This window comes from Camelina sativa, chromosome 20 (assembly GCF_030686135.1).
Source record: "Camelina sativa cultivar CO46 ecotype springtype chromosome 20, ASM3068613v1".
NCBI classification, from domain to species: Eukaryota; Viridiplantae; Streptophyta; class Magnoliopsida; order Brassicales; family Brassicaceae; genus Camelina; species Camelina sativa.
Genome location: NC_141899.1, coordinates 14,291,006 through 14,316,146, shown reverse-complemented (window position 1 = coordinate 14,316,146; position 25,141 = coordinate 14,291,006). Strand labels below are relative to the sequence as shown.

Below are 25,141 nucleotides of genomic sequence, written 5' to 3'. Positions count from 1 at the left end.
CACCATCACACCAGAGATTAAGTCCCGCTTTCTATAAATGTTGGAATTTGGCTAATGTACCGGCCAGTTGTGGCCCAATGGTTGACAAAAAAAAAACCTTTCAGCTCGACAGACATACTAACCAATTGATGCAATGCATTTTTTATGCAACCTATGGACTCCATGTATTCGAAAACACACATTAATTGCTAGGTCAACAGGAGCATCAACTCTACTGAAGATGATAAGAGATATAGATTGTTAAATCAAGAAGACGACAAGTATTGGCTGTATTGTTAAAGGCAAGGTTCTACCCCCATTATAGCCAGTCCAGCGAGAACAATTCGGGATAGAACTATGAATATTATTAGTGAGATGAAAAACTTACTTTTTTAAGATTTTTTGTAAACTTTTATTTTGAAAATAAAAATAATTAACTAAAACATTTTTCAAATTTTTTCACATGAAACTAAAAGGTAATGCTGAATATTTATAATTAATTAAGAAGATGAGAGTAATTGAGAGGTAAGATTATATTTAATTTTATTTTTATTATGAGATCGTGAATATAAAAATAACAATATTTATTTATATTAAATTAATTTTTTAATCAGTATGTGTATTTTCTTTGGGATATTAAACATTCAAATAAAAAATAATGATTTTTTTTTAGATTTTTATCAAAATCAAAATTCGGTAAATGTTAAACTTTAATGTTTTTTTAAAAATTAGACAACAGACTTGATTATTTGTGGCTTTAGAATCTTTCCACAACCATATTTAATTTGGTTTATATCTCTATATCTACATCAGTCATCTTTTAGAGCCTTTGAATTTCTTTTTTATAATAACATTCAAAATATTTCTAAATCAACTTTTGTTATACAAATTTTTTTTCTAAAACACATAATTTTATGATTCCCTATATATTGATTTCTATAGGTAAAATATTATAGTAATAAAATCTACAGTCACAGAGAAAATTTTAAAACTTGAAATTTACAGTAAAAAAACCTAAAGGTACACTCGTTACTAATCATACTCACCATTACTAATTTTAGAAAAACATCTTAACATGTTAATGATTTTTTTATTATTAAAGGTATGATTGGTTGTATACTTGTATATGTAAAAAAAAAAAAAGATCCACTAATTAGCAAGATTACAGTGACAAGACATGGTAGGTACTAACCACCTATGACACCTGTGACGTATCTTGATTCTGGATCTCAAACCGTTCTTCTGATTGGAAAGGTCTCTTTTTTTTCTTTCTTTTTTTTGGTAGAAGAGAAAAGGTCATGTTTGTACAACTAAAAGTTAAATAAAAAAGGTTAATTTGAGAAGAATTTGTGATATTACTATATTAAGAATTTGTGATATTACTATGTTATTTTATAGCATAAATTTCACTTTTGGTTATTTATTTAAAAGGATTTAGATTTGTATCCACATGTGCATATTATAAATTTCATTAGATATTCGGAGCTCAAGACTGATATCTGGATCCAGCTACAGTTCACGTTAAAAGAAAATAACCAATCTTTTTTTTTCTTTTTAGACATGAAAAAGAAATTCTATATACCTAAAGTATATACTATTGTTGTTGATAATATTAATGTCATCACAGCGTCATAGTAGTGACGTCATAATGGTTGTTGTCGAAGGCGTAGGATTACTATATTACTATGTCATCCCTGCGTCATATCATACTTTCGAGTAACGAAGAGTGTAAAATATGATAATTCTTTTTAGTAGAAAAGTAATTGCAAATGCTGCATAGAAGACACGATGACAAAATAATTTAAATAATTTTTCTCTTAATAAAATTACAACAGACTTTTTAAAAACGATAAGAGATTGATTAACCTCTTTGGATAAGAAGATAAACCTCTTTCTTAAAACAAGAAAAAAAATCATTTTTTCTTTGACCTCTTCAAATTTTGTTTACAAGGACAAAAAAAGAAGAATTATTATAAGAAGATAAAACCTTTTGTTTTGGGAGGCATGTGACCCCTTTACTTTTAAAGTTTATTAACATTTTATAAATATTGTATCTTCTATATAATAAAACAGAAATACACAATTTTTTTTAGACTAAATAACTTTTATAAATTAGTTACAAAATATGTTATAGATTAAATATAGATTGGTACAAAAAGATTAGATTAATTGGTCAATCTGTAGGCTATATAAATATATTCAAAATATTCCAAAAAATCTTTTTAAAGAGAATATTTTAATGATTTAAACAATTTCCAAAATAAAATCTTTAGTATTGTATGTATTGTTACAAAATATATACTGTTAGACATAAAAATATAGTGTTAAGCGTAAAAATGAATAAAATCTTGGCAATTTATCACACTTAATTGTCATTTCCAAGATCTTAAACACGGATCATATTAAAAAAATTGCACCAAACATATTCAAAAATTAAAATAAAAACAAACAACAAACATAACCATTTCTCATACATAAAACTATAAAATGAACAATAGAAAACTTACAAAATAGGTGTTTTTTCAAGCCATCATATTTAGCATATTATTTTATTGCATAATATTTTATCCACAAAAACTTTTAAAAATAATCATTTAGGGTTTTCTCTCCTCTATCTCGCCCTCCCCTTCTCCTATTTAAAGACCATGTAACTCTTCTTTGTTTTCCATCAAACATTTTAATCAAAAACCTTTCTTTTACTTGTTTGATCTGAGAAGTGTGTAATATCTTCTCAACTTGTTTTCTTCTTAGTGTGTAATATCTAAGTTGAACTCGAGCTTGAAGTCTAAGAGATTTTCATCTCTCTTGGAAGTTCACTTCAATCCCCCTTTCTATCCGCTGCATCATTTCACCATTCCATCTCTTTCAATCCGCTGCATAAACCACCCTTTCACCTTCCATTTCGTGGATCCATTGCATCTTCGGTCTCTTAATCTTCATCAGTCCGATCCATCTCCTTCAAAAGCTTGCGAGTGTGTTCTTGGGAGCAGATTCCTCTTCAGGAGTCTATCATGTGGTATCAGAGCAACCGCTCTGCAAACAGGTTTTGAATTCCAATCGTCACTTTTCTTTTATTTTCAGATCTGTCGTTCATCTTGCGAGAGTTTTATAAAAAGTTTTACTCGTAAAAAAATTATAAACTCAACTGTTTTAGAACCAGAACGAGTCTAGTATTTTTGAAAATTGATTTGAGAATTTTTGAATTCGTTTTCATAATTTTCACAGATCTGTTTTCATTTACGTGTTTTTAGAACTATTTACTGGTGGATCTTTGTTTTTCTTTTCAGGTACCATGGTGACGTCGGAAGAGGAAGAGTCATCTACATCCAGTCTTGAAAGGAGGATTCTTAAGTCTGCCACCGCAGCTATGACAACCATACTTGATGCAAGACTTGGTGCTCTACACTTGAATCAACCCAACCCGGGAGCAAATCAGCGTCAAAGGCAACACCAGGATCTTAAACCCAAGCCACCAGATGACACATCTAGATCAACATGGAGCAGCCTACAGAAAACCTCTCATACTCCTAAATCTAAATCTGTGTTTCATTCTAAAATCTCTTTAGCTCATACACTCTATAAATTTGCAGGAAAAGGAGATTACCTTGAATGGGAGAAACACATGGAGGATTGGTTCTACTACAAGGATATCCCAAGAAATGAGAGATTAGCTTTTGCACTTACCCAACTCACAGGAGACGCTTACAAATGGTGGTTGCAAGAAGTTGATGACTGTTGGTATTACAAGGAGCCAAATATCACATTGTGGAGAGATCTTAAGAAGCTTCTAAGGAAAAAGTATGCTCCACAAGCGCTACACTGTGTTCCCCAAGCCAATGGCACAATCCATCCAGTTCTTGAAAAGAAACCAGTCAAAGTACCAGACCAAAAGAAAAACCCAACATCTGTGGAGGCTAAGGCGCAATCAGATCTTTTTGAGGAATTGACCAAGTACTTTAAAATCGAGAAGATGAAGGCTAAGTCATCATCTCAGCCAAACAAGGTCCCTCACCAGATTGATGTTCACAAGCAAAGTCTAAATTCGTCACTTGAATCATGTGGAGAACCAAAGCAATGTAAGTCTTCTACACTTTCAAAATCCAAGGAAGTAATTGATCAAGCTTTAGAAAATTCCAATTTTTCTATGATGCACTTGTCTTTTCCCAAAAGTGTTGAGATAGGTACAGATTCTAATGGAGGACAATGGAAGCAAGCAGATCAAGAAAAGGAGAATAAGGAATTTGAAAGAAAGGATCAGCCCAGACCCAAGGAGAAACAGCTTGGAGAAGAAGCCAAGGAGAGACAGTTCAATGCTAAGGATGATGTTGTTATACCAACTGAACCTATGACTCTATCTCAAGCTAAGTGTGATCTTTCTTTTATTCAATCTGATTTTGTGCTTGAAAAACTAACCCATTTTGAACCGGAGCAACCGAGTAGTATTATTTCCTTTTTACAGGTTCAGGAAGAAAAATCACTAGAAACAAAACAAATGAGTTTGCCATTGATTAGTGATTTGGAGCAAATCAGCATTATGCCAAACCTAGTCCATGTGCCATATCTTTGCGACTACCCAAGAAAGCACTGTAAGGAAATTGATTTGGTTATGACAGATCCTAATTATTTTGTGTTGATTTCTGCTCAAGATGAAAAACGTTTTGGTTTAGAAAATGTAAAAGAATTTTGTGTTTCAAAATCTTTCTTTAACAAAATGATTCTAAGTTTTGAAACATTTGCTTTTAAAAAGTTCTTTAAGCCAAAAGGGTTGTTATTTGATAAGTTTCTTGAATTTAACTCTTCTTTTAGAGTTTCTTTGAGTAGCATTGTGATTGAGCCGTTTGGAACTAGAACTGAGCATGTAATGGTAAAACCTTTTTCTGACATAAGACATTTGCTTGACAAAGAGTTGTGTGCTTTTAAACCATTCATTGAGCTTTGCAAACCAATTTTGAAAGATCATGTTTTTAATTTCTCTATTTCAAGTATAATGCACTTGCTCTTTCCCATGATTGCTAAGAAAGGAACAAGTTACATGAAGAAGCAAAATTACTTTGGAGAAGAAAGATGTTCTGTTCAAATCAAGGAGAAACCACCAGATATATGCCAACAAATGATTTCTCATTTTGGAGTTAGAAGCTGGAAGTATTTCAGAAAAACAATTATGATCACCAAAGGATGCTCCATTCTAAAACTCTATTTTGATAACAACTACATTATTATTTGTTTGATCTTTTCCTATGTGCCTAAACTGTTTCCTTTTGATGTAGGAGATCTTGCGGAGCATAGAAAAGTAGTGAAAGCTTCCTCAATGCTCAAAGATCAACCACCTGATGCAACACTTGTGCTCATATCCAACAATCATAAGATAAGTGTTTTTATTCTCAAGGATTCTCTTATCCAAGATCACACAGATATGATTCGCTTGTCTTTGTCAAAAGAGCCAAATACAGATTTTAGAGCAGTCATGACGCGCATAAGAAAAACTGAAAAGAATGTGGGAAACAAAAGATTTAAGCCACCTGATTTGGATCAAGATGAGCACCAAGATGTCAGCAGCTTCATACTGATCCAAGAAGAACCCCCAGATTCACTTCCATTAATCATGACGAGCATTGATCATAGCCAAGGCATTATTCAGCTAAGTACTTCCTTAACCCAATCTTATTCTCATAATTTTAGAGCTTTGATTATCAGTCTGTTACATTCAGAAAATCTTGGGAAAAGATTAGGTTCATTCGAAGGAAATTTAGAAAATTACAAGGATAATGATTTGTACCAAGCTCAGATTTTTACCATGACTATAATGACACACTTGATCTTTGCCAAAGGTATTGACAACTTTGCAGGTACAAAAGAGGAGCCCCCAGATTTAACAGTTCATTCGTCCAAAATCTTTGTGAGAACCAGCATTGGAGATGTTTTGAAGCATGATCATAAATCCGATGGTTATTTTAGGATGATCTTTGAGGTTGGAGAACAACTAATGGGTCACTTTGGAGTTGCTAAGACTTATAAGGTGATGCAAGAACATTTCCACTGGCCGCACATGAAAAGAGATGTTGAACGACTATGTGAACGGTGTGCGACTTGTAAACAAGCTAAGGCTAAGCTTCAATCCCACGGTTTGTATATCCCTTTACCTATTCCTTTGCATCCTTGGACTGATATATCTATGGATTTTGTGGTTGGATTGCCTAGGACTAGGGCAGGTAAGGATTCTATTTTTGTGGTGGTTGATCGCTTTTCTAAAATGGCGCATTTTATTCCTTGTCATAAAACTGATGATGCATCTCATGTTGCTAGCTTGTTCTTTAAGGAAGTTGTTCGTTTGCATGGCATTCCTAAGACCATAGTTTCTGACCGTGATACTAAGTTCCTTAGTTATTTTTGGAAAACTTTGTGGTCTAAGTTAGGAACTAGATTGCTTTTCTCTACTACATGTCATCCGCAAACAGATGGTCAAACTGAAGTTGTCAATAGAACTTTATCCACATTGTTGCGTGTGCTTATCAAGAAGAACCTTAAGACTTGGGAGAATTGCTTGCCGCATGTAGAATTTGCTTATAATCATTCTATGCATTCTGCGACTAAGTTTTCTCCATTTGAAATTGTTTATGGGTTCAACCCCACTTCTCCTTTGGATCTAATACCTTTACCTTTGAGTGTGAGAACAAGTCTTGATGGCAAGAAAAAGGCCGATTTAGTTAAACAGGTTCACAAAAAGGCTAAGGAGAATCTGGAGGCCCGGACGAAGCTGTATGAGAAGTATGCGAACAAAGGGCGTAGAGAAGTCATCTTCAATGAGGGTGATCAAGTGTGGGTTAATCTTCGGAAGGAGCGTTTCCCGGAGGAGCGAGCATCCAAGCTAATGCCGAGGATTGATGGACCATTCACCGTGCTCAAAAGAATCAACAACAATGCCTACCAACTCGACCTCCAAGGTAAGTACAAAGTTAGTGGAAGCTTCAACGTTTCTGATCTTCTTCCTTATTGTGCAGATAATTCGGATTTGAGGTCAAATCCTTTTCAAGTGGGAGAGGATGATGAGATCCTGGCCAGCTCAACCAAAGACCATGGACGTGAGGACCAGCTTGAACCAGAGGAAGCAATGGAGGAGCAGCTTGTACCAGAGGAAGCACTGGAGGAGCAGCTTGTACCAGCGGAAGCAGCGGAGGAAGCACTAATCTTTCCGGCAGGTCCTATAACAAGGTCACGGTCCAAGAGGTTCAACCAATCAATCCAAGGTCTACTCAAGGAGCTGGACAAGAAGCTAGAAGACGTGACTCAAACCACTTGGACGTTGCTCACAGCTCAAGGTGTTCGGTAAAGGGTAAAGTGTTACTTTGGTGCTCTTTTTCCCTTGGTCAAGTTTTGTCCCATTGGGTTTTCTTGACAAGGTTTTTAATGAGGCCTAAGTAACATTTTCAAGCCCCCTTTGCCAGCCCAATTCGTGGTCCAAGGTTCCCCACAAAGGCCTTGGCCCATTTTCTATCTCTTTCTCATTCAAACTTTGCATTTATTGCTTTTGTAATTTCCTAGACATCTTGCATGAGCTTGAACTTGAACTTGCAAGTTGTCTAGGGTTTTCTCTCCTCTATCTCGTCCTCCCCTTCTCCTATTTAAAGACCATGTAACTCTTCTTTGTTTTCCATCAAACATTTTAATCAAAAACCTTTCTTTTACTTGTTTGATCTGAGAAGTGTGTAATATCTTCTCAACTTGTTTTCTTCTTAGTGTGTAATATCTAAGTTGAACTCGAGCTTGAAGTCTAAGAGATTTTCATCTCTCTTGGAAGTTCACTTCAATCCCCCTTTCTATCCGCTGCATCATTTCACCATTCCATCTCTTTCAATCCGCTGCATAAACCACCCTTTCACCTTCCATTTCGTGGATCCATTGCATCTTCGGTCTCTTGATCTTCATCAGTCCGATCCATCTCCTTCAAAACCTTGCGAGTGTGTTCTTGGGAGCAGATTCCTCTTCAGGAGTCTATCATGTGGTATCAGAGCAACCGCTCTGCAAACAGGTTTTGAATTCCAATCGTCACTTTTCTTTTATTTTCAGATCTGTCGTTCATCTTGCGAGAGTTTTATAAAAAGTTTTACTCGTAAAAAAATTATAAACTCAACTGTTTTAGAACCAGGAACGAGTCTAGTATTTTTGAAAATTGATTTGAGAATTTTTGAATTCGTTTTCATAATTTTCACAGATCTGTTTTCATTTACGTGTTTTTAGAACTATTTACTGGTGGATCTTTGTTTTTCTTTTCAGGTACCATGGTGATGTCGGAAGAGGAAGAGTCATCTACATCCAGTCTTGAAAGGAGGATTCTTAAGTCTGCCACCGCAGCTATGACAACCATACTTGATGCAAGACTTGGTGCTCTACACTTGAATCAACCCAACCCGGGAGCAAATCAGCGTCAAAGGCAACACCAGGATCTTAAACCCAAGCCACCAGATGACACATCTAGATCAACATGGAGCAGCCTACAGAAAACCTCTCATACTCCTAAATCTAAATCTGTGTTTCATTCTAAAATCTCTTTAGCTCATACACTCTATAAATTTGCAGGAAAAGGAGATTACCTTGAATGGGAGAAACACATGGAGGATTGGTTCTACTACAAGGATATCCCAAGAAATGAGAGATTAGCTTTTGCACTTACCCAACTCACAGGAGACGCTTACAAATGGTGGTTGCAAGAAGTTGATGACCGTTGGTATTACAAGGAGCCAAATATCACATTGTGGAGAGATCTTAAGAAGCTTCTAAGGAAAAAGTATGCTCCACAAGCGCTACACTGTGTTCCCCAAGCCAATGGCACAATCCATCCAGTTCTTGAAAAGAAACCAGTCAAAGTACCAGACCAAAAGAAAAACCCAACATCTGTGGAGGCTAAGGCGCAATCAGATCTTTTTGAGGAATTGACCAAGTACTTTAAAATCGAGAAGATGAAGGCTAAGTCATCATCTCAGCCAAACAAGGTCCCTCACCAGATTGATGTTCACAAGCAAAGTCTAAATTCGTCACTTGAATCATGTGGAGAACCAAAGCAATGTAAGTCTTCTACACTTTCAAAATCCAAGGAAGTAATTGATCAAGCTTTAGAAAATTCCAATTTTTCTATGATGCACTTGTCTTTTCCCAAAAGTGTTGAGATAGGTACAGATTCTAATGGAGGACAATGGAAGCAAGCAGATCAAGAAAAGGAGAATAAGGAATTTGAAAGAAAGGATCAGCCCAGACCCAAGGAGAAACAGCTTGGAGAAGAAGCCAAGGAGAGACAGTTCAATGCTAAGGATGATGTTGTTATACCAACTGAACCTATGACTCTATCTCAAGCTAAGTGTGATCTTTCTTTTATTCAATCTGATTTTATGCTTGAAAAACTAACCCATTTTGAACCGGAGCAACCGAGTAGTATTATTTCCTTTTTACAGGTTCAGGAAGAAAAATCACTAGAAACAAAACAATGTGATATTTGTGATCTTGGCTCTAGCATCAACTTGATGCCATATTCTGTTGCTGTGAGACTTGGGATGACAGAATTTAAGCCAACTTAGATTTCTCTTATCCTAGCTGATCGATCCCGAAGAATTCCTGAAGGTGTTTTAGAGGATATTCCAATTAAGGTTGGAAACTTCATGATTCCCACTGACTTTGTGGTGCTGAAGTATGATACAGAGCCTAAAGATCCTCTCATCTTAGGAAGATCTTTCTTGGCTACAGCTGGTGCCATCATTGATGTGAAGAAGGGACACATAGCACTGAATGTGGATGGTTTGAGTATGAATTTTGAGATGGATAAGCTGAAGAGAGCTCCTACCATTGATGGACAAACTTTTTCTGTTGAGGAAGTTACTGCATCACGAGCATCAGACTCAGTGTCGATCGACACTCCATTAGTGTCGGTCGACACCCCTCCACGACCGAGACAGAACAGCTCCAAGACTGATGCTCCAAGTCAGAAACCTGTTCCCAAACAGAAAATCTCCCACTCCACACTCCTGAGTCCTCAGGTAAGGCAAAGGTACACCTCTTCTGCACCTAATCCTCCTCAAATCACTAACAAGAACTTCAAAGGTACAAAGACTGTTTTACAGTTAACCAAGCCACGAGATTATGGTAGAGCGCTTGTATCTTCTGTTGATGATTTTGCAGGACATAAAAGAAGCAAACCCATCCCACTTTTCCGCCCTGGTCTTGTTCCTCACATCCTTGGCAGACCTCATTTATCTACTGCTTATACACCACCTTGGATGATGAGACATTCCTCTCAGAAGCATTCACTGCCACGTTCTGATCCACCGGATGCCTGAGCTTCAGCAAAGTCAAGCTAATGACTGAAAACAAGCGCTAAGTGGGAGGCAACCCACTGGTAGGATTTTCTTTTTCTTTTGCTTTTCATTTATATTTATTTTATTTTTCTTTTACCAATCTTAGGCTTGATAACACTGGGGACAGTGTTGTTTAAGTCTTGGGGAGGTTATCTAATAACTATGTTTTTGTTTTTGAGTTTCAGTTGTGTCAGTCAAAACCATAAAGTTTGAGTCAAATTTTTCAAAAAATTTCTTTTTGTCTTTGGGAATTATGGTCTTGATTAATGATTTCTCTTATTTGGCTAACACTCTAATGATTATTTGTTTATGCTTGATCTCAGAACTGAAGCTTAGAAACACTATGAGCCTTATCAACAATCCTGAAAGCCCTTATTCAATTGATATCTGATTGATCTAATGTTGTCTCAACTTTTATCAGGATTTTAACCGGACTTAATCTCTTACTTTGGGGTTGGAAATCAGTGGACTAGACTTCTTCTTCGGGCCATACAAGACAGTGCAATTTTTCAAAGTATGTCTCCTTTCTCTCTTCCCTTCAGTGCTTTAGAAAAAAAAAGAATAAAAGATGAGATGATTTTGATCAGTTTAGAGAGGTAGGTAAATTACATGTGACCTCATTATTCTACTCTTGAGTCAAATGATCACACAAAGATTGGAAACGAGGGGTAGGTAAATTACCAATGACCCCGGTATTCACTTACACCTTTGATTTAAAAATTGGAAGTGAGAAAAGGGAGAGGAAAGGAGATGTAAGAAGAATGTCTTGGCCTGAAGAGAGTCCATATGCCACTGATCGATACACCCAAGGTAAGAATTCACCTTATTTGTGCTTTAATATTGACTAATGAGATGACAATGGAGATTTCAGAGATTCCAAAGGATTGTGGGATTTGAGTAAGGAATGTCGATGCTTATCATGGTTAAGTATAAGAAGTAAGTTCTTGAGTCAGGTAAATGAAGAGTGCGAATAAGAATCATCATGCAGTTGAGTGAGTTCCCTGTTTTCAAACCTCTTTCACAGGTCTAAGTTTATGTTTTGCTTGAGGGCAAGCAAAGGCTAAGTCTGGGGGAGTTGATATATTTTGGTTTTTATGGTTTTTAACCATGATATAAGGAGTCTTTTAGAGTCTTTTGATGTGTTTTCTAGGATGTTTTTGAGTCTTTACAGGTTTTCTAGGATTTTGGCATGAAAGGAGAAAAATGGAGCAATTTGGATCATTTTGGAGCATCAATTCAGAAGAAACGAACTTGGAGTCAGAACAGAGAGGGAGTGTCGATCGACACTGCCTTAGCATCGATCGACACCATGTTTAGCCGATGAAGAATCAAAAATTTGGAAGTTTTACAAATTTGCCCGAAGTTTTCCATATTTGTAACACAAGTCTCTGATGTGTTTTAGGACATATAAATAGTATTTTTAGGTTTTACAAACCCTTAAGTTGTATTCTAGCAAGTTTTATTTTTCTGCAACCCTGTGAAATTTTGAGAGCTTTTGGGAGAGAGAGATCTGCTTTGTAGAGAAGAATTCTTGAACTCCTTTTTACTCTTTTTAATTTCAATTGCTTATTATTTAGAAAGATGTTTTGTTCTTCATTGATTATGTCTGAGTAGTTTGCTTGTTAGGTTTAGGGTTTTTCACAGGAATTTTATGAATTATTAGATCTGTTTATTTAGGATTCTTTATCTTTCTAGATCTTCATCATAGGTTGTTCTTCATATTAGTCCTTGATTGGCCATCTAGAATTAATACCTTAGGAAAATAAATTGATATGAGAATATAATTGATTTTCCTGATAAAACCTTTTGATGAACAAAATTATTTCTTGCAAAGAGATTTGATTTAATAATTTTGTGAACAATCTAAACCTGATTTTATTGCTGATTTTTAACCTAGAATTTTACAAAGAGATTTGGATTTTATGGTTTTAAATTTAGATATTATTTGCAGTGAGAACTGATTTATTTTACAAAAGTGTTTAGAGTTCCAGATTTGATATTAATTGCTTGAATCATAATTTATTGATTGATTTAATATTTCATAATTCCTTAGAAATTCCCTAGGTCTAGCTTTTTGATTTTCTGAATTTACAACAGTTTTATTTAATATTTTGCATTGCTTTTATTTTAATTCAAATTAATCTGTTTAGCTTAATTATAAAACTCTATAATTTATTGTGTAGTCTTGAGTCCTTGTGGAATTCGACCCCTAAATACTGCATTGATCTCTTAATTTGAGAGAGTAGCTCTAGGGTAAATTTGAGCATATCAATGATATTATTGAAGTCACCAGTAAGGAACCAAGGGTCAGACCGTGAGTTTGCTTGCACTTTGAGCTTTTCCCAGACTTCCATTCGTTTTGTTCTATCCGGCTCTCCATAAACAAAGGTAGCAAAGAAGTATCTTTTGTTTGCTTTAATTCTAGTATCAATTAAGTTTTGACAAGAATGTAGGATTTCAACCTCTAAACTCTGTTTCCAGAACAAAGCAAGACCACCTGCCCCTGGAGATAGGGGAGGAACCAGGTGGTGCGAAGGGTAATCTAGCCATTTGAGGGTCTGCATAACCATATCATTCTGATTCTTCATTTCCATAAGGAAGATAAGGTCTAACACACATGTTTCTTGATGTCCTTCATTCTCTGGACTCTTATGGGGTTCCCCAACCCACAACAATTCCAGCTCACCATTCTTAAGGAAGAGGGGTTGGTGAATTCTGAAAATCCACCTTTTTCTTCCTGCTTGGTGGGATGAGGGACATGCGAGGGGTGATAGTCAGATTAGGCTGTGGGGGCTCAGAGTCCGTGTGATTTTGGTGTCTATCCTAGTTTGGTAATAGACTTTGTGTTTGAGTTCTATTACTTGCACTGGGACCTTCAGTAGGAGTTTTGATTGATTTTGTCTGCTTTACTCTTGATGTACCAGTTTTATTTCCTCCTTTTGGTTCCACAACCTTTCTTGGGGAGGCTCGGGTGAGGTTTCTTTTTTGTGTTTTGGCTCCCAGTAGGCACTGATTACTTTTACTCGCTTGTTTTTGTGCAGGTGGTCGGCCTCGTCCCCTTTTACTTGTACCTCCTGTCTCTTGAACACGAGAAGGGGGAACCGCATTTGGTAGCATATGTGGGATGGGCTCTGGCAGTGTGTTAGTCTCCTGGACCTGTTTGTAATTCACAACCGCAAGGTTAGATGCCATTATGGAATTTGCTGTTTGTTCCATTAGATTTTCTGAATCACTCTGGAGCACCCTCATTCGTCTAACCGCACTTTCTGTTGGATCAGGACATGTCATATACTGTATTGTAACTTCTCGGAGCTCATTGAGGACCTGCTCTCTTGAAGGGAGCTCATCAGTTACTATTCGGTTTGCAAGAGTTAGCCCAGGTTGCAAGGTTATACGGTCTGTTTGTGGTGGTGGGATCTGGGGGTCGATACTCGACTGGTTTCTCTCCAGAGGTGGTCTCCTAGCCCGTGAAGATACCGAAGGTTCACCCTGAGGTTCCAATGATGAATTTGATTTTTCTCGCCACTGTAGGTTGCGCTTGGAGAGAACAAATGTCTGGGAGGTTCTTTGGCGGTACTGTGGGGGTGCTTCTCTTCTAGAGTAAGATCGTGATAGGGCTCGGGAGTTTGATCTTCTAGCAACATCGTACCTCTGTTCACGGTGGAAGGGTTGAGAATCGGAGAGGAGGTGAGATCGTTGATCCATGTGTTCATATGTTCTTTTCATATGGTGGGATCGTTCTAGTTCTTGTGTAGTTGTTTGGTGCCTTGGTGGTAGGAAATTGTCCTGAGGGGTATAGTAGTTTCTTGGGGTTGAAGAGAGGGTAATTAGGGATCCCTGTTGAGTTTGTTTCAATGGAACTTCCTTTTGGGTCTCCTTCAAGCCTGGGCAGTGGTACCTATCATGGGACAATCGTAGGCAATATGTGCAGTGGTTTTTGAGGTTTTTGTACTCTAGGTGGATAAGAGCTTCACTCTCATCAGAGAACTCGATAACGGTTTCCTTTGTTAGTGGTTCCAGCCCATTGATGAGAACCTTTAGTTGTACATATGAGGTGGAGATCTCCTAGTCTAATATTTCCCCTAGTGCTTCTCCAATGGTTTGAACCATTTCAATATTCCAGTAGTGCTTTGGTAGTCCCTGGATTTCTAGCCAGAATGGGATCTTGGAGGGGAAGGAGGGAAAGATAATCGGTTCCCATCTTTGAAGAATCACCATCCATTGGTCAAAGTGGTAAGGGCGGTTGTTTAGGACTTGATGTAAGTCTTCTTCAAGCTCAAACTTAAACTGATTTACACCTTATCCTAGATCTGCGCCAGTTGCTTTCCCCTTTAGGTTCCAGCGGTTAAGAAGGGACGGGAAGATTGCCCACATTCTTTGGCCAGCAGGGTTTGTGAGTCTTCCCAGTAAGGTAAGAGAGTTTTCCTGTATAAGGTCAGTTGTGTCGAGTTCTGGTGCTTTGATTCGCTTTCGTGGGGGGAGGTGAGTACTCCTTTGCTAAACTTTTGCCTTTCAGGTGGTAGGGTATTCGGTTCGACATGGTGGATGAAAGCTCAGGAGGCGCTTTCAGGTTTAAACGGTTAAGCTCAGGGTAAGAGACGAGAAGGAGTTTCAAAATGGAGGCTTAAAAGCAGATCCGCTTAAAACAGTTGCAGTAAATGCTGAGATAGAGTTTAAGTTAATACCAGATTAGCAGTAGATTGAAAATTTGCGAAGATTCTAGCTTTGTGGTATTGGATATTGCTTGGGATATTGAAGAACAGTCAACCAAAGAAGGGGAGACTAGTGGATAAAGATAGAGTCTATTGGTGGATATGGGTGGATGAGATCTAGACAATAGGCTTCATTCTTGCCTCGGTTGCAGTGCCTGGAAAATTTTAAAAAGTTGTACGATTACAAGACGATTCGCTTTCCTATATATTTTTTGTTTTTCGCTTTCCTATTCCTAGAGCTCTTTTCAATTAATTTTATCTTTGATCTAATCACTATCATCATTTCAAACTTTCTTTTTCAATAGTTTCTGTTCAGTTGCCCCGAAAACTATAGTCGATATGTTAGAAAATTAATGGGAAAATGATCATATTTAAATGTATTGTTTGTGAATAAAGGTATTCGTGTTACCGTGTAGTTTGGTACCAAAAAACATGAGGTTGGGAGAACGCAGAACATGTACCAAGGTGAGAGATAACGCAGAACACGTATCAAAGTGAGATAACGTAGAATACGTGTCCGAGTTCTATCCAAAAGATGGGCACAACAATCGTAAATGGAAGTTGATTCATGGGTTGACTTCAGAGTCAATCTTGATAAGTACACTAAAGTGACTCATGTGCCGCGTCAAAAACTTCTGATTAATAGTACTATAGACCAGTGGCGGATCCAGCCTAAGTTTGGATCAGGTGCAAAGAGAGCAATAATTAGCCATTGGGGAGATTTGAACCCTTCACCTCTTGAATTATGGGGTGCATTCATTACCACTAGACCACAAATATCAACAATGTTAGTATAAAATCAAACATTATTTATATTTTATCTGGTGCAGTTGCACCCCCTCCCACCTATGTGGATCCGCCCCTGCTATAGACTGTAGTAGCAATATTAGGGAGTTTTGATTTGTAATCTTATATGCAGTATGACATACATCGCTTTAATAGTTATTTTCAGTTATTAGTAATTATTTATTGCTACCAAATACAAATCATAAACATATTTTTATAATAAGAATGATATCAAAAATACATTTTAATCATTTTTTACTATTATCTTGTATATTTTTTTAATTGTTTAGATATATCGTAGACAATTTTCCATACGATTATATATAGCTGCTAAAAAAAATTATATAATTTTACACCAAATCAGCAAAGCCTTTACACATAATAATAAACGGGAAAAATGCCATAAAAATCCCCAAGTTTCAAAAATGGGACAAAATAATCCTCAACTTTTGAGATGTCATTTTAATCCCCAACTTTGGGTTGATTTAACCAAAAAATATGAAACTTTCTTTGACCTTGCCGTTTTAGGCACGGGTTTAAGTCTCCGTCAGAAGCTAATAAACGGGGTTAACAAACCGTTAACGGCTTCCGTTTACCCAAAACGTCGACGTCTTATTATCGAGAAAACACTGAAGGAAATAAGAATCCCCAAATCGATTTCTAGGTTTTAGTTTTCAAATCCCCAAATCGATTTCTCAACCTCTCTCTTTTCCGATGAGTTCAAGTTCTATCACATCCGGTGGCGTAGGTGAACGTGGTCTACCGTCGAAGTGTGTGTGTGGCTTAGATGTCAAGATATTTACCTCTAAAACTCAAGAGAACCCGTGACGACCATTCTTTCGTTGTGTAAGCAAACGTGATGTCAATACTTGGACAAGCAAAAGAGATGTAAGTATTTGTCAATTCGTGCAGTTTAAATTTGGCTTCATAATCATGGTAAACTAACTATATTTCATTTAAATTGTATGTTAGAATCATTTGTTCAAGTGGGTGGAGGATGCCGTGTTTGAAGAAGTAGAAGATGCCTTACCAAGACTATCCATCATTGCCAATGAGATTAGCAAAATCAAAACAGAGGTCAATGAGATAGATGCTATGTTGAAAGAATTAAAGGAAGAAGACATGGCCAACAAAAAAGAACTACGCAAGTTTATGCTGTGCTTCAAAGTCGGTTTTGTTTGGCTTTGTCTTATGACCATTTTGTGTAGTTTTGTATTGTTTAGGCAAGGAAATCAGAAGACTTTTATGTTAGGTTATTAAAAAGAGCTTAATGTAACTCTTTGTAATATTTCTTGTTGGATGATTTCTTTGATCTCAAAAGTAATGGATATCTCTTGTTTGAATTGTGTCTCAATCATGGTAGAACATGTTTTGATACAAACAAAAGGCCAAAAAGCAATCCAAACAAACAAAAGAAAACAGAGTATCCAAACGAAACTGACCCTGAAGTTTAGCGTGAACATTCAAACCATGGTGCCTAGCCTCCTCGCTGTGAACTTCCCTGTGATCCGCCCAAATGAGTTCTTGATCTGACTGAGGTTGTTGGATGAGATCTTCCTCTGACCGAGGTGGTTGGATGAGATCTTCCTCTGACCAAGGTTGTTGGATGAGATCTCTCTTGTGATGGTTGAGATGGATGAGATCTCCCTTGTGATGGTTGAGTTGGTGCTCCTTGTGATGGCTGAGCTGGTGGTCCTTGAGATGGCTGAGCTGGTGGTCCTTGAGATGGCTGAGAAGGTGGTCCTTGAGATGGTTGAGAAGGTGGTCCTTGAGATGGTTGAGAAGGATCTCCTTGCAATGGTTGACCTTGTCCAAACAGTATAACCCTCGGCTCCTGATTTCAATCAAAAATGTTACAATCAATCTTGCTCATATATTCTAATGTCCAATGTTCAAAATAGAAAATAGAAAATCTTACTTGTCCTTTTCTTGGTCGACCCCTTCTTCTTTTTGGTGGTGTTGCAACTCTTGGATTCTTACATCCTTGTCGGTTGTGTCCTTCTTGTTTGCAATTTGAGCAGGTCATGACTCGATTGCCTCTTAGCTGGGTTTTGTTGGAGTTAGAGGCAGTTTCAAACAATGATTTCCTCCTAGCATGATTATTTGGCCTCCCTGGATTACCTCTTCTCCATGGTGGTGGCAACACTCCTATCCTGTTCACTCTTGGCCATAGCAGCTTGCCTTGAACAGGCCCAATACCATCCATGTAAGTCAACTGCCACATTCTAGCCGTGTACCACTCAGCTACATAATCTTCCACCTTCTCCTTCTTTCCTATGATGACGGATGCAGCATGAATACATGGTATACCAGTCATCTGCCATTTCCTGCATCCACAAGTGTCTTCAGGAGCGAATCATAGGCACTAGGATTGTAACTCTGCAAAGCTCGCATATGAGCACCAAATTCTCCTTTTGTGTAGCTCCTTGCAATCTTCCAGAAGAGTCTTTGTAGCTCCATATCATGGCTACTCCTCTTCCAATTGTCCATAATGTGCCTAGCACATTGCCTATGCTCAGCTTCTGGAATAACAGTGTGAATTGCTTTAACTAAACCCTGAAAATATGTGCAAAATGTAGAAAATTAGCATTATCCGAAATGTAGAAAATCATTTACTATTATCCGAAATGTAAACTAAAGATTGAAAAACACTAACCGATTATTTATCTGATATGATGGTCACATTTTTTCCATCTTGAAGATCCAACTTGGCAGATAACATCCTAAGAAACCAATCCCAATTATCATCATTCTCAATCTCCACTACAGCCCATGCAATATGAACAATCCTATTGTCTCCATCTCTCCCAACAGCTGCTAAAAGATGACCCTTTACGTCCCATTTGAGAAAGGCACCATCTATGCCTATTATAGGCCTACATGTATTCTTCCAAGCGTCTCTCTGTGACTTAAAGCAAATGAATAGACGATAAAACCTTGGTAAGCTGCCAATAGTTGTACCAGGTATAGTCTCAATCTCAAAGGCAGTCTCCGGATTAGATCGGAAGATCTCAGCTTGATAATCCCATATTCGAGCAAAATGTTCTTCATGAGTCACTTTTTTTTCTTTCATAACTATTGTCTTCGCCTTGGAGCATTGGTCTTCTGTGACTTCGAAGTTGTACTCTCTCTTGATCTCTGCAACCATCTGTTGCTTGGTAATTTTCGGATCCTTTCTCAACCTCTCCCTAAACAACCAAGCAATTGTCCCTCGCTTCAACATCTTTGAGAATGCGGACCTCACACATGCATGTTCACCATCGTATATCTTCACTTGCATCTTGTGTTTCTTCTTAGAATAAGAACAATAGCATCTCCATGGACACTTAACATCAGTCGCCGAGCACTTAGCACCAATTTTCATACTCTATGACCTATACAACTTAATATCGTATCTAGTCTTCAGAGAATACCTTAGCACAGCAATCTTGAACTCATCTGGACCATTGAATGTTCTACCCAGACTCAGAATCTCTTCCGGATCTTCAGCTTGTGGAGCATCACCTTCGTCATTGCAATCTTCATCATCATCATCACTGTATGAAAGAGGATCAGGAATCCTCTCCTCATCCCATATATCATCTCCACTATCATCATCACTCTCGTCTCCATCGTCCTCTCTCGCAGCCGGTCCAAATTCAGCTTCAAAATCATCACAATTCTCTTCCTCTACACCAATATTACCGTCATCATGATCTTCTACAGAATCTACATTTGGCTCGCAATTTCGTTCTACATTTGAATCTACAATGTTCCATCTATGATCTTCCTGATCTTCTTCACGGTTACCTTCGTCACGGTTGCCTTCGTCTGCATATCTAACCTCATCACAGTCTTCATCACCAACTACCTCACAATCATCTCCACTCACGGCCTCACGATCATCTTCGATATCTTCAGCAATCTTCTTCCTTTTTTGTTTACGTTTAGGTTTAGTAAATGCCTTACTGTTTTGATCCGCACCATCCTTCTCGTTCTCCTCTACGAGTCGCTCAGCCTCAGGACCATCCTTTTCAGTCTCCACCTCGATTCGCTCCACCTCATGTCCATCGTTCTCATTGTCCTCCTCGATTCGATCCGCATCACGTCCATCCTTCTCGTTCTCCTCTACGAGTCGCTCAGCCTCAGGAACTTCTTTTTCAGTCTCCACTTCGATTCGCTCCGCCTCAGGTCCATCGTTCTCATTCTCCTCCTCAATTCGATCCGCATCACGTCCATCGTTCTCATTCTCCTCCTCGATTTGATCCGCCTCAGGTCCATCGTTCTCATTCTCCTCCTCGATTCGATCCACCTCATGTCCATCCTTCTCATTCATCTCGTCAATTCGATCCGCCTCAGTATCAGACAGAATCTCAACCGTCTCGACTTCAGATCTTTTTTGAATAGATTCTTTCAATTGCAACGACCGCCGCGGTGGAACAAAAGTGTTTTTTCCTCCATGGGTCCTCGCCATGAAGAGAGAATTTTGAGAGAATTTGAGAGAATTTGAGAAAATTTGAGAGAATTTGGGAATTTTTTTTTTTTAGGGTTAGGGATTATGATATCGATTTGAGATTTGGGGATTTTTTTAGTTACAAACGATGTTGTTTTCTCGATAATAAGATGTCGACGTTTTGGGTAAACGGAAGCCGTTAACGGTTTGTTAACCCCGTCTATTAGCTTCTGACGGAGACTTAACCCCGTGCCTAAAACGGCAAGGTCAAAGAAAGTTTCATATTTTTTGGTTAAGTCACCCCAAAGTTGGGGATTAAAATGACATCTCAAAAGTTGAGGATTATTTGTCCCATTTTTGAAACTTGGGGATTTTTATGACATTTTTCCCAATAATAAACACACATAGTTTGATAAATTACAAATAATTTTGTATATTTTTATATGATAAACACACATAGTTTGATAAATGTCAAATTTTTAGTGGTATTTTAAATAAAATTTGAGAGATTAGATATTTTTGAAAAATAATTTTAGAAAAAGGATATTTTTAAAATTTTCACATAAGTTATGCCCACCAGCCACTACTTAAGAGAGTAACATTATTATGGAAGTCAAAAATTTTAGAATATAACAATTATCGAAAGAAAAAAAAAAATCTACAATATAACAAGGGAAAAGGATAAAAAAACTACAGCTATAGTATATTTTATTAGTTTAATTATTACATTATACTTCATGCTTCACAAAATGTGTAATTTTATGATTTATTTTTGGTTTAAAAAAAGTGTTGTTTTGTATTTTTTCATGTAAACCTGAAGTACAATGTAATATCATGTTCTCAGGGCGAGGCAGCTTAGAGTCATAAGGGTCCATTGATCTTGGTGAATTTGTAAAATTAGGTAAAATATTAGAAAAAAAATTAAAATGATTCTGGTAAAACAGCACAATTGACTACTATAAAAATTTTTAATAATATAATTGACCCCTTAAATTTTTTTTTTATCCTGATAAACTGATTTCCTAGCTCCCCACTGAACTAGATATAAAAAAGGTTATAGTCTTATAGGGATCGGTCGAAAACCGTGTTTTCCATAATCAATCACCAATAATTCGAAGATGCATGAATGTTCCATCCCATATTAGTAGTGTACTAGTGTATTATTTCATTGGTTTTCTGTATATACTACGTGATTCATGTGTTTAACTTTTTCTTTCTCATGTTATATAAGATTTTATCTTATCGATTTTAATAAATTATATGTTGGAATAGCCTTATATTATACAATCATACCAAAAGATCACCAAATTGTGATCCACTATAGAAAAATATACTTTTCATTAAGTACAATTTTTTTTTTTTGAACACCATTTCATTAAGTATACAATAGGTTTCATACATGACATCATTTCAACTGGATAGAGTGACATGTATCCACAACTCAACTCCTCCTCAAATGTAAACAACTACAACATCACAAAGAAAATAATCAATATCAAAACAAAAGTTTCATTTTCAACTATAAAATCGATAATCTCTGTCTTCAACATCTAGCATCTATCATAATCATCTTTCTATCTTTCTATGAATAAATCCAACCAAATTAAATTCTTCTATGATCGAGACTATATATAAGTTGATATAACTCACGGGTATTCAAGATTCATGACTTTAATTTTTATTATTATAGATAAATAATATTAGACGTAAACGTGGGTTTCGGGGTTGAATATAGTACTAGACATCTCACTGTCTCGAGATTGTCTTTCTTTGCCTATAACTTTCGCTATGTCCCTAACTTCTAACTTGTACCAGTCATTGTTTTAAGAAAGAGGTAAATTACCCATAATAACATCATTTCAACACATACTGCATAAGTCCTATGAGATATTTTTAAAAAAATACTATATGGTATACCGCTTATGTACGTTAGAAATGTAGTTTTATATCTTTTTATCACTTAAAATAGGTTGACGTAATTTACTCTTCCGTAGTTGTTGTTTTCTAAATTTTCTTACATGAACTTTTTTTGCTTTCTTAAAAATCTTTCCAAGCCAAAGACGAGTTCTAATTTAGAACTTCTTGATTATGGTTTGATTTCGAACAATTTGTTTCGTCTCTCGATTGACGTTGTGCCTCAAATAGATATTTAAATGTTCATAATTTTGAAAGTTTTAAAAAAATTTTACGCAATATTTTCCGTAAATAAATTATATTTTCCAACAGAGAGAAATAAATGTTTTTTTAAAGGAAAAAAAGACGATGAAAAGGGCGATTTGATTTCTTCTTTGGTGGTTGAATTTTGTCTCCACGGAGACGGTTACCGACGGTTTTGTCGACGTTGAAGGGTGTTACCCACTCTGTGATCGTGCGGCGGTTATCTCCACGAAGTGGATCTTTCTTCGTGATGCTCATTTGGCGGTTGGAATGAAGGATTTGTTCTATAAATACCGATCTCGGGATCTGCGGTTTCTCCATCTTCGGTTTTTGATTTCTCCATTCATACTTCTCTTCCAATATCTTCATTTCAAGTCTCTCTCAATGGCTGATAATCTCCGACAAAGAGTACAAGATATCAACCTGGGTGCCGATGATGCTCCGCTTGCAATCCCGGAGGTTGTGGTGGCTAATGCCGCCGCAGAGAACCGTTTTATTCTCATTGGTCGTCCTGTCATGCCGCGTCGCCAGAATGTGCGCTCCATCATTGCGTCTATGCCACGAATTTGGGGACAGGCTGGTGTTGTTCATGGTCGTATGGTGGGTGGTAATCACTTTCAGTTCATCTTCCCTACGGAAGGAGAGATGGAATTGGTTCTTCGTCATGGACCTTGGGCTTTCAATGACCGGATGCTGATCCTCCAACGCTGGTATCCCAATGACAATCCTCCTCTTATCGATTTCATCCCATTCTGGATTCAGATTCGTGGTATCCCGTTCCAATTCCTCAACCTCGAAGTCATCTCTTACATTGGTCGATCGATTGGAAACCTCCTAGATGTTGATTATGATGCGGAGGCTGCTGCTAGAGTTGAGTTTGTTCGCGTCCAAGTCCATTGGGACATTACCCTTCCACTTCGCTTTCAACGTCATATCCAATTTCAACAAGGCGTCAACACACTACTCCGTTTCCGTTTTGAACGCCTCAGGGGTTTTTGTGAGGTATGTGGCATGTTAACACATGACACAGGTGCATGCATACTACAAATGGTGGTGAAGAACACTTTGACAACAATGATGGTGCTGATGATGAAGACTACGGACCTGCAGAACCTGGTAATCATGGTGTGGTTATCCGTGAGATTGTTGAGGAAGACCCACTCCCTGAAGCTGCACAAGAGATACCTGCCCCATGCTCCTGCTGGACAACCGGAGGATGAGACTGTTGTTAACCATGCTGCCAACGGTTCTACAAACCATGAGGACACTGATTTCATTATGGACGCCAGAGGTAAACGCAAGCGAGATGATTCAACTGAACATGCGGAGAGGTTGGACAGCACCAAAGCTAAGATCTTTGAGGCTGGAGAAAGTAGCTGCTCAGGGGATGATAGCTCTCCCCTTGATCTTGACAGAGGCGCGGTGGGCCCAGTACCACCACTTCCCCCATGAGGACAGCCGCTTTGAATTGTAGAGGCTTAGGCAATGACCTCGCAGTTCGACGTCTAAAGGAGATAAAGAAGATTTACTCTCAAGACATCATTTGCCTCTTTGAGACAAAACAAGGAGATGACACTGTTTGAGACATAGTTGCAGAGTTAGGATATGATCGAGTTGTAACAGTCCCTCCTGTAGGATTAAGTGGTGGTATAGCACTTATTTGGAATAGCCGTATCTCAGTTTCAGTTATTAGTCATTCCCCAAATCTTGTAGATACGCATGTTCAGGTTAATGGAGTTGGTTTTTACTTGTCGTGTGTTTATGGGAATCCAAACCCAGCTCTAAGACATTTGGTTTGGGAACGGCTACAATGACTTGCGGTGAATAGAAATGGTCCCTGGATCTCCATTGGAGATTTTAATGAGATCAAGAACAACAGTGAGAAACGTGGAGGCCCTCTCCGACCTGAAAGCTCCTTTTTAGACTTCCTCAGAATGATTCAAGTATGTGATTTTCAGGATCTCAAGTACAATGGGAATCCTTTTTCATGGGTAGGTAAGCGGTATAGTCATGATGTTACATGTTGTCTAGATCGTACCATGGTTAACTCTGAGTGGTTAGCTCAATACCCTGTGTCCCATGTAGAATTTTTAGAGCTTCTAAAATCAGATCATAGACCGGTTATCACTACCATCTCAAATGACTTTAAACCCCGACGAGGTCAGTTCTATTTTGACTCAAGAATGGTCAATAAAGAAGGATTCAACGATGCTGTGGATAAAGGATGGACTTCTATGAGACCCGGGTAGTCAATGTGCTTGCACTCTCGCCTTAAAGAATGTAGACGTACCATATCAATTTGGAAGAGAGGAAACAGAACAAACTCCCAGGAAGAGATAGGCATTTTGAAGAAACGTCTGGACCAAGCTCATACGAATGGCTCTCCCACACAACATATTCGGGATCTCTGAATGAAGCTGAGTTGTGCGTATAAAGAAGAAGAAGAATTTTGGAGAATAAAAAGCAGGAAAACATGGCTTGCAAGTGGTGACCGCAACACCAAATATTTCTTCGCCACTGCCAAAAACCACACTGCACGCAATAAACTATACTCGATACTCGATGATGAACGGTTTGAGTACTGTGGTGATAGTCAGATTGGTAAGGTCGCAGAAGCTTATTTCACAAAGCTCTTCAAAAGTGAGTTAACACCACAGAACAATCATTATCACATTTTCAGAGACTTCAAGCAAAGAGTTACACCATCAATCAATCGGGATTTAACAAAACCAGTT

At 37.6% G+C, this 25,141-nt stretch overlaps 2 protein-coding genes, 2 long non-coding RNA genes and 3 pseudogenes across 4 annotated transcripts; 6 read left to right on the top strand and 1 right to left on the bottom strand.

The window, feature by feature from the left end:
* The first annotated feature begins 2,651 nt into the window (after positions 1-2,651).
* Positions 2,652-7,661, top strand: LOC147918862 (uncharacterized). The gene has a single exon (XM_087503971.1). It carries the CDS (start codon positions 3,272-3,274, stop codon positions 7,304-7,306), a length of 4,035 nt encoding a protein of 1,344 aa, XP_087360097.1. The 5' UTR covers positions 2,652-3,271; the 3' UTR covers positions 7,307-7,661.
* Positions 7,662-7,968: 307 nt separating this feature from the next.
* On the top strand, positions 7,969-9,796 carry LOC147918861 (uncharacterized). The gene has a single exon (XM_087503972.1). It carries the CDS (start codon positions 8,256-8,258, stop codon positions 9,543-9,545), a length of 1,290 nt encoding a protein of 429 aa, XP_087360098.1. The 5' UTR covers positions 7,969-8,255; the 3' UTR covers positions 9,546-9,796.
* A 2,710-nt stretch (positions 9,797-12,506) lies between these two features.
* Positions 12,507-14,552, top strand: LOC147918860 (uncharacterized). Its single transcript, XR_015593994.1, has 4 exons — positions 12,507-12,707; positions 12,801-13,499; positions 13,598-13,771; positions 13,851-14,552. It is a non-coding gene; the product is annotated as an uncharacterized LOC147918860 (long non-coding RNA).
* Positions 14,553-14,595: 43 nt separating this feature from the next.
* On the top strand, positions 14,596-15,307 carry LOC147918859 (uncharacterized). Its single transcript, XR_015593995.1, has 2 exons — positions 14,596-14,730; positions 14,836-15,307. It is a non-coding gene; the product is annotated as an uncharacterized LOC147918859 (long non-coding RNA).
* A 1,224-nt stretch (positions 15,308-16,531) lies between these two features.
* Positions 16,532-17,077, top strand: LOC147918858 (uncharacterized protein At1g43920, Chloroplastic-like; annotated as a pseudogene).
* Positions 17,078-18,130: 1,053 nt separating this feature from the next.
* Positions 18,131-20,270, bottom strand: LOC147918857 (uncharacterized; annotated as a pseudogene).
* Positions 20,271-22,790: 2,520 nt separating this feature from the next.
* Positions 22,791-23,626, top strand: LOC147918856 (uncharacterized; annotated as a pseudogene).
* The last annotated feature ends 1,515 nt before the right edge of the window (positions 23,627-25,141 follow it).

Coding starts and splice junctions, on each gene's coding strand:
- LOC147918862 (XM_087503971.1), top strand. CDS start 3,272: ATGGTGACGTCGGAAGAGGAAGAGTCATCTACATCCAGTCTTGAAAGG.
- LOC147918861 (XM_087503972.1), top strand. CDS start 8,256: ATGGTGATGTCGGAAGAGGAAGAGTCATCTACATCCAGTCTTGAAAGG.